Below are 12,180 nucleotides of genomic sequence, written 5' to 3'. Positions count from 1 at the left end.
TGTATCTCAACATAACGGCGTACCGTCGACATAATTATCACTCCTTTAGCTAAAATGTCGTGATACGTATGGCAATTTATTGAGACAATATCGCAAAAAGTCTACATAAAAATCACGACATTTTAAATATGGTCTAGTTATGGTCTTCCTAATTTCAATAAGGGGACGCATACTTAATGATGTTTAATGTTAGATGAATATGAAAGAAGAAATGAAGTTGGCAGAAAAATTAAAATGACTTTATCATCACCAGAATCTGGTGGACATATTGAATGTTGGGGTTCAAGTAGAATGACCCCCAAATGCTGGGGCACAATAATAGTGTTCGGTACATGGTCGATGAACTAAATAGGTCATTCGCATCAATACTTTGTCAAAATTGATTTGCGGTATATTTTGGATTACTGTGTATGTCATTTGTCAGGACATTAAACAGTAGACGACTTAGGATACTACCTAGCGTGACTCCACTAGTTAGACCGACTTATTCCAAGATGAGGCGTTCCGTTGATTTTGGCTATAAGTTTTCGTTCAGAGATAACTGCTGAGCCATTTGGGCGACCTTGCATTGATACTGTTTCCTAATAGCCTGTTTAGTTAGTAATGGCTGATGTTGTGCCTTATCAAATGCTTTGTCGAAATCCACCGATGAACAGGATTCTAAGACAGCAAAAAACCCGTTATCGCTGCTTTGCAGCTATATTTAGTATAATATTTTTGACAATATATGCACTCAATGATTTAATGGTGAGCCACAGGGCCATTGGACCTTTATTTTGGAATTGCCGACTGGCGCTCAGTCGGCACTTGAACCTCTGATCAGTACTCGGCAACTACTCATCCGATTTCAATAAATAAACTACCTACACTGACCTTATGTCGTTATCTTTTCATCATTTACGCTCCCAAGAATATATTTGAAGTTCAAGTAGCTAAAAATTGCTTCTAGAAATATTTCAGTACCGCTTTTGCTTTACTAAAAAATGGTTTCTTGCGAGACTTGCCCTCATGAAAAAATCAATATCTTAGCAACACAACAATAGATACCGATCTGCGCCACCGTGGATATTTGACAAGTCATGAAAAATTGTTTCATACACAAAATACGATGACGAAATGGCTAAATAAACACAACAGTAAGAACAAGAAAGATGAGAGGTTTGTAATGATGGTTTATTTTTTGAAATCGGTTGAATGAATGTGAGCTGAGTAGTGATGATATAATTAGACTTCCGCGACTTAGTGTCAGGGGTCGCGATAGCGATATACCACTGACACTAAGGTTCTCAGTGATCGGTTCCCTGAACGACAGCTAGGTACTAGACTAACACACCGTACGACACCACACACAAGACAAAACTATGGAAGCCCTTAGACAACATCTTGAGTTCATCATGAGTTCTGAGTTCATAACTTCCTGAGTTCTTAAGTTCATGAGGGCCTGGTGACAAAAAGCCTGGGTAAAAGTGCAGATCCGCACCTCTCGTGATTGACGCAATTTACTGGATTACAAAGGAAGTGGATATTTTGCCAATAATGTGGCATTATTTTAGTAAACGCTATTTTGCCAATGACGTATATGATAAGATATACTAATAAAATATAACAATAAAATCATTATAATGGGGTTAGAGGGTTAGGGTTTCGATAGGGTTAGGGTTTAGAGGGTCTAGAGGGTTAGGGTTAGGGGAGGTTTAGGGTCCGTTTTTACCCCTAGGGATAGGGTTAGGGTAAGGTAAGGCTATATCTAGTGAAAACTTACGGGTGGTTTTGAGTGAGCCCAGTGGTCTAATTCCTATTTAATATTTAATCTAATAATTAGATTTTCATACTGTTTCGTATCATATTGTAATTTCATATCTTTGTATCAATCTATTATGCAAAATACTGAATATAACTTTATCTCACGTTGAGGCTGTATTGTTTATTTATGATATAAGCGTTGTCAACTAATTGATGTGTTTGAAACATTTATTTTTAGGAAGATTTACAGAACGGTGAAGACATTGCTCAATGCCCCAGTTGCTCTCTGATTATTAAAGTTATTTATGATACAGTAAGTTTTCCTACATATTTCAGCCCACTTAGGGCAAAGCCAGAGGGCTATTGCGTTCTCTTTATCCCTTTACCTCAGTCAGTTAATGCAATCAAGTACCTATGCATAGTTGTAACTGCGATCAATTGCAAATGACATTTCATGATTGTGGTGAGTTTCAAGTTAACATGCAGTGTTTGAAAGTTTACATAATTAATATCCCGCTCTAGGAATGAAAAATACCCAAAATGTTTCCTTGACCTAAGATTATTTTGAGTTTCAAATTCATTCTTTTCGAAATATATTCATCCGAGCGTGTTGAATATAGAAATCATCATCAGATTGCCAAACATTTCGCCACATGGGCATGTACCCCCTAGCCCTAGTTCGATCAACAATCCTTGTCAATACTGCATTTCAGATGTTGATTTTTTATTTGATTTTTTATCAAAGGAGGATTTCCAGGAAGAAGAAGAAATTGTTTCACCTTTAAAACCAGAATTACTACTTGCGTAGAAGACATTTTTATCCGAAGATTCGAAGTTTTAACATTGTTATGGAGATGGTGAATATACAAGACTTTTTTGACGAAAGCCTTCACCACCAGGGAGCACTCAGAGAAATTCACATGAACGAGGGTCAGGATATGAAGGACTCGATGACTTACATTCGACCGATCAGCGACAAGGAGGTGACGTCGTCGACGGAGAAATCTTCACCTGCTGGCCGTAAATTACGCATGCAGAAATGTTCAGTTGACGGATGCAAGGAGATAACATATAAAACCCGTACATCTCGTTCATGGGTTTGTCGCCAACACCAGAGTAAATTACAGAAGGAAATGCTTAAAAAACGTTTAGAAGAAAGATGTAGAACTCCAATTACTGAGGTTTGTTTTCTCTCATTCTCGCCTATGATTTTTTCCTATGATTTTTTCCAAAATCAAGTTCATGCTTTTACGGATTCGGCTCCTTTGGCAGAAAACTCTTTGTTATTAGAGTTATTTATTATTAGAGTTTCTATCTTTTTTCAGAAACTCTTTCTTTGAACATGTTTTTTTGCAAAGAAGACAATCTTTGATAGTTGTCTAAGGCTTGGGTAAAATGAATTTTTTAATGTTGATGATTTGCTGATAAGCCAAGTATTTAATAGCAAATTCAAGTAGATTAAAATCAGCAAAAACATAAAATCCAATTTAAATCAATTTTATTCAGAAAAAAACATTGAATCCAATCCAATTCGATTTTATTTTATTTTCTTTACAAAAAAAAAACACCAAATCCAATTCCAAATTTTAACTAAGGATGAAGCATACGGCAATTGCTTATTTTACCCCCTGCAAAATATTGAAGAAAGTGCGAGCTAGGTATAACCAGCATGTGCAGGAATCTATTCCATTCACTCAAGATATTTTATCGCACACTGATAAAATTTTGGAATTTTGTTTTGTTCACTCAGAAGGTATGATAACGCATGTTAAGCCGTCAATCCTAGCGAACAGGATAAAGAACGATGTTACCTGAAGGCAACGCGAGCTATAAATCTTCTATTTTTCATTGCAATAAAATATTGAGAGAGAAAAATCGCTCAGTTCGGCAAGTTTGCCCTGTAACCAAGTGCGTCATTACCTGGAACTGCTATCCTGGGAGCGCAGCAATTGCTGTGATTTAAATAGTAAAGCTCTGTAATTCCCTGCACTGTTCTAAGATATGTGAACCCACAATTGATGATGTTTAAATAGATTTAAGAACCACTATTGAATATTCGTCATTCCCTTTCTCATCTGGCTTGGCACAATTGCCAGCAGTATCCGTGACTTATAAGAAATCCACTTCAGTTTCTACTTATAAAGCGCATTCACTCAGGTTTTGATGCTTGGGAATTGGAGCCCCCATGTAAATCTTGAAATCAATGAGCAGCTGAATATTTCTAGCTAATTAAGAACATATTTGTTTTATCCACTCATGCTTTAAAGGGGTCTCTATGTCCTCTCGCAAAGCAGCCATTGAGCCCTCATTGTAACCTTTGACTGACCTGACCTACCTGTCTAGGTTCTCAGTGAGGGTATATACTAGATTCTATACTCTTGCGATAGCGATAGGTAGACCACTGATAGGTTCTCAGTGATTGTTTATCCCAAATTCCTTATTCTCGCTATATCGATAGGAAAACCACTGGCACTAGGTTCTCGGTGGAGGTATAAACTAAATTCCTTACCTTGTGGGTCTTTCTTGCCCTATGCCATTTGGCTAAGGGTCTTTTTGCTTGTGCCATTTAGTATTGTATCATATATGGGTCTTTTGCCCATGCTGTAAGGCTATGGGTCTTGCTTGCCCCTGCCAATTAGTCTTGGGCATTTTCAGGAACAATATTAATGGCCAAGTTCATAGTCAAGATGCTGCGCTTTCGATTCCTGCCATCCTGCCAAGTGGCTAAATTGATAGAAAATTCTCAACATTCATCCACTAAACCAGTGCAATATTCTTACCTGTAGGTTGACGGACAATAACAAAACCTCATAAACTAGTTATAAGAGAATGAAAGCAATGTTGGCGAAGTTAAAAAAAATGATATCGCGAAACAAATGCGTTTATTTGAAAGCCATACTGGATAATTATTGATTACCGGTAGAGAGTTGGCCTTTGGCCAAGCGGGTAAATAATTGATCTGTACTATTATCCCGCCAACTGCTTTACCTAATGTTACTTTTGAAATGGGGGGCCGGGCCAATTGACCTGATATGGTTATTTGATAGAAGGGTAAATGCTACTTAATGCAACATATTAGGAAATCATGCGTAGTTTTTACTTGTTGTGTGCTTTCTGAATAGTGTGTACTGTGGCTTTTACCAGATGGTATCTATTCGTGATGCTTGTTTTAGAGTTTCGCCCTCATTTTGTTTTTGATATCTTTGTAGCTACAGAAATCCACTCCCGCTGCAGTCGGTTCTGTTCCAGTATCCGATAAAGTAGTTTTACCATGCAGTTCAGGAGGAAATGCACCAGAACCTGGACACGCTGGGGCTTTATTAAACAGTCTACGACCAAGTCTCTTAGAGGAAGTTCTCAATGAGAAAAAATTAGTAAGTTTAAAGCACCGAGAATTGTTGTTCACTTATTTGTGGGTACCTGTTAAGTTGGCCAGGGTAGCAGGTAACCTTATCTAGTGAATGTTGCATGTTGTTGAAAATGACTAGTAGACCCACCTATAAGCTGCGATGACGCAGAGACGATTTGGCCATGTGTAATTAGAGAGCGGCGATCACACAATGCTTTAACAGAGCGAAGTGTTTCACTTCCGAAAATTTGATCAGTGCTAAAATTTGGCTCAGGCCTAAACCATTTGGCACCTGTGCGAAGAGTTGTTGTGGGCCTAATTTGGCACGGGCTAAACATGCGTTTATAGCTGTTATGCAATTTGGGAATTCTTAATTCGATTTTGACCAATCCTTATTTTAGTTCTGATACGACTGTTTGAGGAATTCTTCATCGCATTCATGAAATACAGCTGAATTTTTGGATATTGCATTAATTATCTATATTAGGCTTTTATGATTAGATTCTAATCGAAATCGCTACTAGTCTATCATGGTTTCGACAGTACAGTAAAACCTCCCTTAGTGAACACCTCTATTTAGTGAACACCTCCCTTAGTGAACACTTTTTGCCCGGAACCAAATTTTCCCTACTCATTTTCAATTAAACAGAACCTCCATTTAGTGAACACCTCTATAGTGAACAGTGAACACTTTTTCTGGTACCAAATGAGCATTTTAACTCTCTATAGTGAACAGTGGTCCCATCCCAGACTGTCTAGATAGTCAGTATCTAGGTGTTCATCATATTAAATAGCGAATCGAAATCATTGATAAACAACACATGTACCTCGACTACGGATCAGCCATCAAGACGAGCAACCGTTAAGGAAGTCATCGGAAGCTGGACGAAAATTCTGAAAACAAAGTTGCAGTTCACATTTATACACATATACAGAGTTTAGTTAGTATTATACAGTAAAACCCCACTTAGTGAACACCTCTATCTAGTGAACACCTCCCTTCATGAACATGTTTTCCCCGGAACCAAATTTTCCCTAATTTCAATTAAACAGAACCTCCATTTAGTGAACACCTCTCTATAGTGAATAGTGAACACTTTTTCTGGTACCAAATGTGCATTTTACCTCTCTATAGTGAACAGCAGTCCTATCCCAGAATGTCTAGACAGTCAAAATTTGCTAGTAGACTCATTGTTTCCAGTATCTAGGTGTTCATCATAGGCCTATACCATATGTACATAACTCATGGTCATTCAATGGCTAGCTGTCTTTAATAGTCCCCAGGTAGTACTGATTAGGTTAATTGGTGACCACAATTATGAATGGACAGCTGTTATTGTTTTGGATTAATGCTTAACTCATTGCCTGCCAAAAATGTACTGGTACGTTCGATATCTCCCATTATTTGCCTGCCAAACCGTACTGGTACGGTTGACTTGTTTCTTAAGTTTAACGATAGATGGCCAATTCATCGCACAACACCAGTTAGTTTAATGCCTTTACTACTAAAAGAAACTATAATCAGTCGTTCAATGCAGTGTGTTAGTGACGTCATCTATTGAAATGGGGGCTGAACACGCATGAATGGGCATATTTTATGCAAAATACCCCCTCTGCACAAGTGATTGCTGCAGATTTTATCACTTTTAGAAGAAATGTCGCTTATTTTGCATGAAAAAGCAAGACCAGATAAACAAAATAAAACAAATTTGATGATGATATCTCTTTTAGTTTTTGTTTTATGAATCTCTGAAAAACACGGAAATCCTGGCAAAGCACAGCATTTCCTGAAAAATAGGCCTGGCAGGCAGAGTTAATATTGGGAGGTAGTTATTCTAACTGCTGGTAGGTGGCGTGACACAAATATGTTTAGTGTCATCGATTATTTTGTGTGTGATTTAGAACTGTTTGGTTATGTTGAGGACTTTGAAATAATGCCTTTTGACCCATTATTATCTGATGGACATAATCCTATTAATCTGTGCGTGTATACGAATTCTAGGGACACCATTGCTAGCGATAATGAAAGGGGTAATGAACACGCGAACTTTAAAACTTCAATTAGGTGGGTCAGTACTAGATCAAATCAATTTTTCCTGAATGTAGAATCAAGATTACGAGATAATGATTTAGATAAGTTACTGTTGGACGGGTTGCAAGATCTAGGAAATCAATCACCAGATGACATTAATGGACTTACCGATAGATTTGTATCTTCTTTATTATCAAGTGCTGATGAGTGTAATTTGATGTACCATAGAAAAAGTAGGAAAAGTAATAACTGCAAAAAACCGGTCCGCAACAGATGGTTTGGCAGGGACTGTAGAGATGCACAGAAGAAATATAATTATATGAAAAAAAAGATATAGGGGTTGCCCTACCCTTTCCAATTTTGAATCCCTTAAGAACTCGTCTAAAAACTATAAAAAGGTCATCCGAGAAAATAAGAAGAAACAAAAGGATGAATTTATTAAGGAATTGAGAGAATGCGAAATTAATAACCCAAAAAAGTATTGGTCGATGCTAAACTCTGCGAGCGGAACAAAAAATAATGAGGCTAATATAGATATTGATATTTTTCTTGAACATTTTATGAGATTAAATGATTTGAATAATGTTAACAATGAAACCGATGACGGTGATGAGCCCCCAGACGTGGGTGACCATCCTGTCTATGACAATTATATTTTGAACAGTGATTTAACCAGTGATGAGGTAATTAAGGCTATCTCTTTACTCAAAAACAATAAGGCCCCAGGCATTGATGGAATCACGAATGAGCTGCTGGGAGTTAGTCAGTATCCGTTTTTAGTTGATATATTACAAAAATTATTCAATTTAGTTCTTAAAACAGGATATGTTCCAGAGATGTGGTCTATAGGCGTCATCAAACCCATTTTCAAAAAGAATGGCGATCCCTCTAATCCTGATAATTATAGAGGTATTACCTTAGTTAGCTGTCTTGGTAAATTATTTACAAGTATCCTAAATCAAAGATTGTCAACATTTCTAGATACGAATCACATTATAAGTGAAGCCCAGGCTGGCTTTAGATCGAAATATTCCACCATTGATCATATTTACACGCTTAAAACAATCGTAGAGCTGTATCTTTGTCAGGGAAGAAGACTTTTTTGCGCCTTTGTTGATTTTAAGAAAGCTTTCGACTCGATTTGTAGGGTAAAGTTATGGCGAAAATTAATTGCTAACAATGTTAATGGAAACTTTTTCAATGTGGTCAAAAATATGTATAACTCCATAAAATCATGTGTTGAATTAAATGGTTGCACGTCACAATACTTTGCAGCTGATAGAGGCTTAAGACAAGGCGAAAATCTCTCACCTATCCTCTTTTCGTTATTCTTAAACGACATTGAAGAATTTTTCATTGATCGTGGAAAACCAACTTTGTCATTTATAGAAAAACTAAATTTGAATCGTGATCAGGATATTGATACTTTACTGAATTTATTCATAATACTATACGCAGATGATACAGTTATTCTTGCTGAGGATGAGAAATCTCTTCAGCTACACTTAGATACCTTATTTGAATATTGCGCGGCTAATGGTCTCATTGTTAACCCAGAGAAAACTAAAGTACTAGTATTTGCGCGAAGTAAATCCCGGATAAAAACGATTTCGAAATTTATGTTTGGTGATCAAGAGTTAGAGGTAGTTGAAGATTATGTTTATCTCGGAGTAAAATTCAATTGGAATGGTAACTTTGCTAAGGCAAAAAAGTATCTTTACGATAAAGCTATCAGAGCTATGTTTTCGATCGTTCAAAAAGGCAGACGTTTGAAATTGCCCATAGATGTTATGTTTAAATTATTTGATACGTGTGTTGCTCCAATAGCCATGTATGGGTGTGAGATCTGGGGATATGAAAATCTTGATTTATTAGAAAATATTCATCGCTTCTTCTGTAAAATCTTAATGAAAGTGACGAAATATTCTCGCAACTTACAAGTTTTATCAGAGCTAGGACGTTACCCTTTGAATATAGATGTTAGACGCAGGATGATTAACTTTTGGGTGAAAACAGTATCTGGAAAGCAAACCAAACTTAATTCAATACTCTATAAAATATCTTTCAATTTATTTTTAAGGGATAAATTTAAGAGCCCTTGGTTATCATATATAAAGAAAACGTTTGATGACTGTGGTTTGTCCTGCATTTGGACGCAGCAATTCATGACTAACAGTAAATCTTTTTCAAAACGAATAAAACAGATACTCCGTGACCAGCACCTTCAAGAAACTGTATCTGCCATAAATACTAATCCGATATACACTAACTTTAGGCAATATACAAATGATATTAGGTTAGAGAAGTATATAATAGAACTTGGTGATGACTTAGGAACTAGTTCATTTGAATTTAGGGTCGGGTCCTATATTTTACCTGTGAACAAATTTTCAAACCTTCATTTAGACAGAGCCGATAGAATATGCCCCACTTGTAATACTTTAGGTGACGAATCCCATTTTCTGTTTGACTGTACCTTACTTAACGAACAACGCAAAAACTTTTTGAATTTGAATACCTTTAATACCCTTGATATTCTGAAAAACCCAACGGTCAACTTAGCTAAATTCATTAAGACCGGCTTAGATGTATATAGATCCCTCCAATAGTATATATAGTATTGTAAATAGTTGATGTATATAATAGTATATATAGTATTGTAAATAGTTGATGTATATATATATTTCGTTACGTTTTCATTCTCTAAATTTTAATCACTTTAGTGTTGTTTTGTAAATATTTGTATATACATGTGTAATAGTTTTCCTCCATATACCATGGAAATGGTTGGAGTGTAAATAAATCGTAATCGTAATCGTAATCGTAATCGCAGCTTACATATTTCATTATCAGCCAATCAGAAATCCTGATTTGTTTTTGTCCGGGTTTTTCCGTTTAGAGCTTTTTGGTGAAAAACTCTGTTCTTCAGCTATAATACCTTGCAAATAACTTCAGGGATAGGTTAGAAATGTGTGCCTTTTTTCTGTCAAATTTTGTCCTGACAAAATTTAGCTATTGGCCCAAGGTACAGCAAATCCAAAATGCAATAGGAACTGACAACACATTTCGCATTTGAGCCCGAGAACCGTTACTGCCTATGGCTTGTTGTCTTATTACATTGGTACGTAGGCATATTTTGTTAACAACATTCCCAATTGCAAAATAGTGGCTCATGACAAGTTCTATAATTGTGGCGAGTTTCCAGGTCATTGGTTCAGTATATGTTCACCAGGAGGTGTTGAATATTCAAATTTTCATTGTTGAGCATTTCAAACCATTCCCTAGTTATTTGATTTATAGAAAGGGAAGAAGGGGCCTGAGAAAACTGTGTGACGTACACCAAAATTATAGTAATCCCAAAAGTTGGCTCTTCTGTACTTAGAAAAAAATATCCTACAGTCAGTCATGCATAACTGAAGTGTTTTTGTCAGTGGTTACCCACTTTGTTTAATTTGTCCTGTCCTAAAGTTTGAACAAGTACTGAATTATACTGGGTCACGAATTCTAAGCCGCTTTCAAATTCTCATAATCAATTTTTCCAAGATGTCATTCAAGAACTCTTTTTCTAATAAAGGACCAAGTTTCATTAAAAAGTTGACACTGACCGAAATCAAATCCATTTTAAGAATCTAGTTTCTTTATAAAAATTATCTTTGGGAGGATCCCCAAAAATTGCGAGTATGCCCGGTGCACATATTGCTGGTTGTTGCTCAACCTAAGCTATCAGATACATGTTAAATATTCGCTGATCTGCCATGGAAATATGCACTTGTTTAGCAGTTAATTTTGGTAAAAGTGGCAGTGAATTTTGAATCAGCAGTTCCATAACGAACCCTGATTTTTATTTTCATGTATGAATATGAAATGTAGATTGATGAATATTTGTAGGGTTTAATGAGGTCCCCAGAAGTAATGAGATTTCTACGACGCGAACAAAAAAATGTTGAAATTAAACGTAGACAAGAAGTAGCCAACGATCGACCCAGATCAGCGGAGGACAAAATTCATCACAGATGACGATAAAATTAATTGTTTTACTGTGTGAAGATTTGCAATATATGAAGTGAGAAGATTATTGTGAATAAAGTTTTAATTGTATTAAAGTATTTATCATTGTGTTTTGATATCCGTCTCACTTGCTCGACGACATATCAATTCATTTTCAAGAAACGAAGAAAGATGATAGATTGATTATTCACTTAACTGGTGTCTCATGTTAACTAAGATAAAAAATTTGATTCTCCTGGGTCCAGTTTCTTATTTAGTTACTATTGGTTCCTACAGCCAATCTAACTTCCATCCCCAGTTAGTGCACAATCCATATATAAAGATTGGTCCAATTTTTAAGGCAAAAAATTGATTCATTAATTGTACCTTGTTTCTCATTTCTGCTGAGCTTAATGCAGCTGTCAATCTGCTGTCTGTATCCACCCCTCAGACAAAGCAGCAAGATTCACAAGGATATCAATATGCCAAGGATTTCAGGCATAAACCATAGACAGCCTATCACCAACGTCAAGAAGATATCGAGGACAGACATTGCCGCTGTTCAGACTACAGTATTAAAGTTCGAAACGCAAGCCTCGGATGATTTTGGTTTGAACATACAGGAAAATTATTTTGGAAAGTTAATAAGAAATGGACATTAGTTTACATACATTTTGTTGTGGTACTAGCAGAAAGGATAATAGGGACCTGGCACAGCACAGCTTACTCCAAAACACGGTTCTGGGAAGATTATCAGGCCAATTATATGGCCAATATAAATACAACGTAAATTGTTTGGCCTTTAAAGTAATAATATTGTATTGCGTCCATCGCAAGAAAGTTGTTTACAACATTGACAGCTCGTGAGCCGAGATTTCTTTCCTTCTCAGTGAGAAGATAATGAGAGATACATCATGTTTCTTGTGTCTATAAAATGGAGGACAGGTGGAAAGTCCAAGTTTTATCTTGATTCAACAAAAACTAGGACTAGTAGCGATTCATTGAAATATGGGCCTCAGCCACTTGTAGGAATCAAATCCAAAAAATTGCTCTATATTGTTGAAGTTCT

At 36.3% G+C, this 12,180-nt stretch overlaps 1 protein-coding gene across 1 annotated transcript; it reads left to right on the top strand.

The window, feature by feature from the left end:
• The first annotated feature begins 1,982 nt into the window (after nucleotides 1-1,982).
• Nucleotides 1,983-11,230, top strand: LOC141905989 (regulatory factor X-associated protein-like). The gene is made up of 4 exons (XM_074795124.1): nucleotides 1,983-2,056; nucleotides 2,489-2,924; nucleotides 4,953-5,117; nucleotides 11,013-11,230. The coding sequence occupies exons 2-4, from the start codon at nucleotides 2,592-2,594 to the stop codon at nucleotides 11,139-11,141; spliced, it is 627 nt and encodes a 208-aa protein (XP_074651225.1). The 5' UTR covers nucleotides 1,983-2,056; nucleotides 2,489-2,591; the 3' UTR covers nucleotides 11,142-11,230.
• The last annotated feature ends 950 nt before the right edge of the window (nucleotides 11,231-12,180 follow it).

Source organism: Tubulanus polymorphus, chromosome 5 (genome assembly GCF_964204645.1).
Source record: "Tubulanus polymorphus chromosome 5, tnTubPoly1.2, whole genome shotgun sequence".
Lineage (NCBI taxonomy): Eukaryota > Metazoa > Nemertea > Palaeonemertea > Tubulaniformes > Tubulanidae > Tubulanus > Tubulanus polymorphus.
The sequence above is the reverse complement of the archived record's forward strand: the minus strand, read 5'-3'. Positions and strand labels throughout refer to the sequence as shown.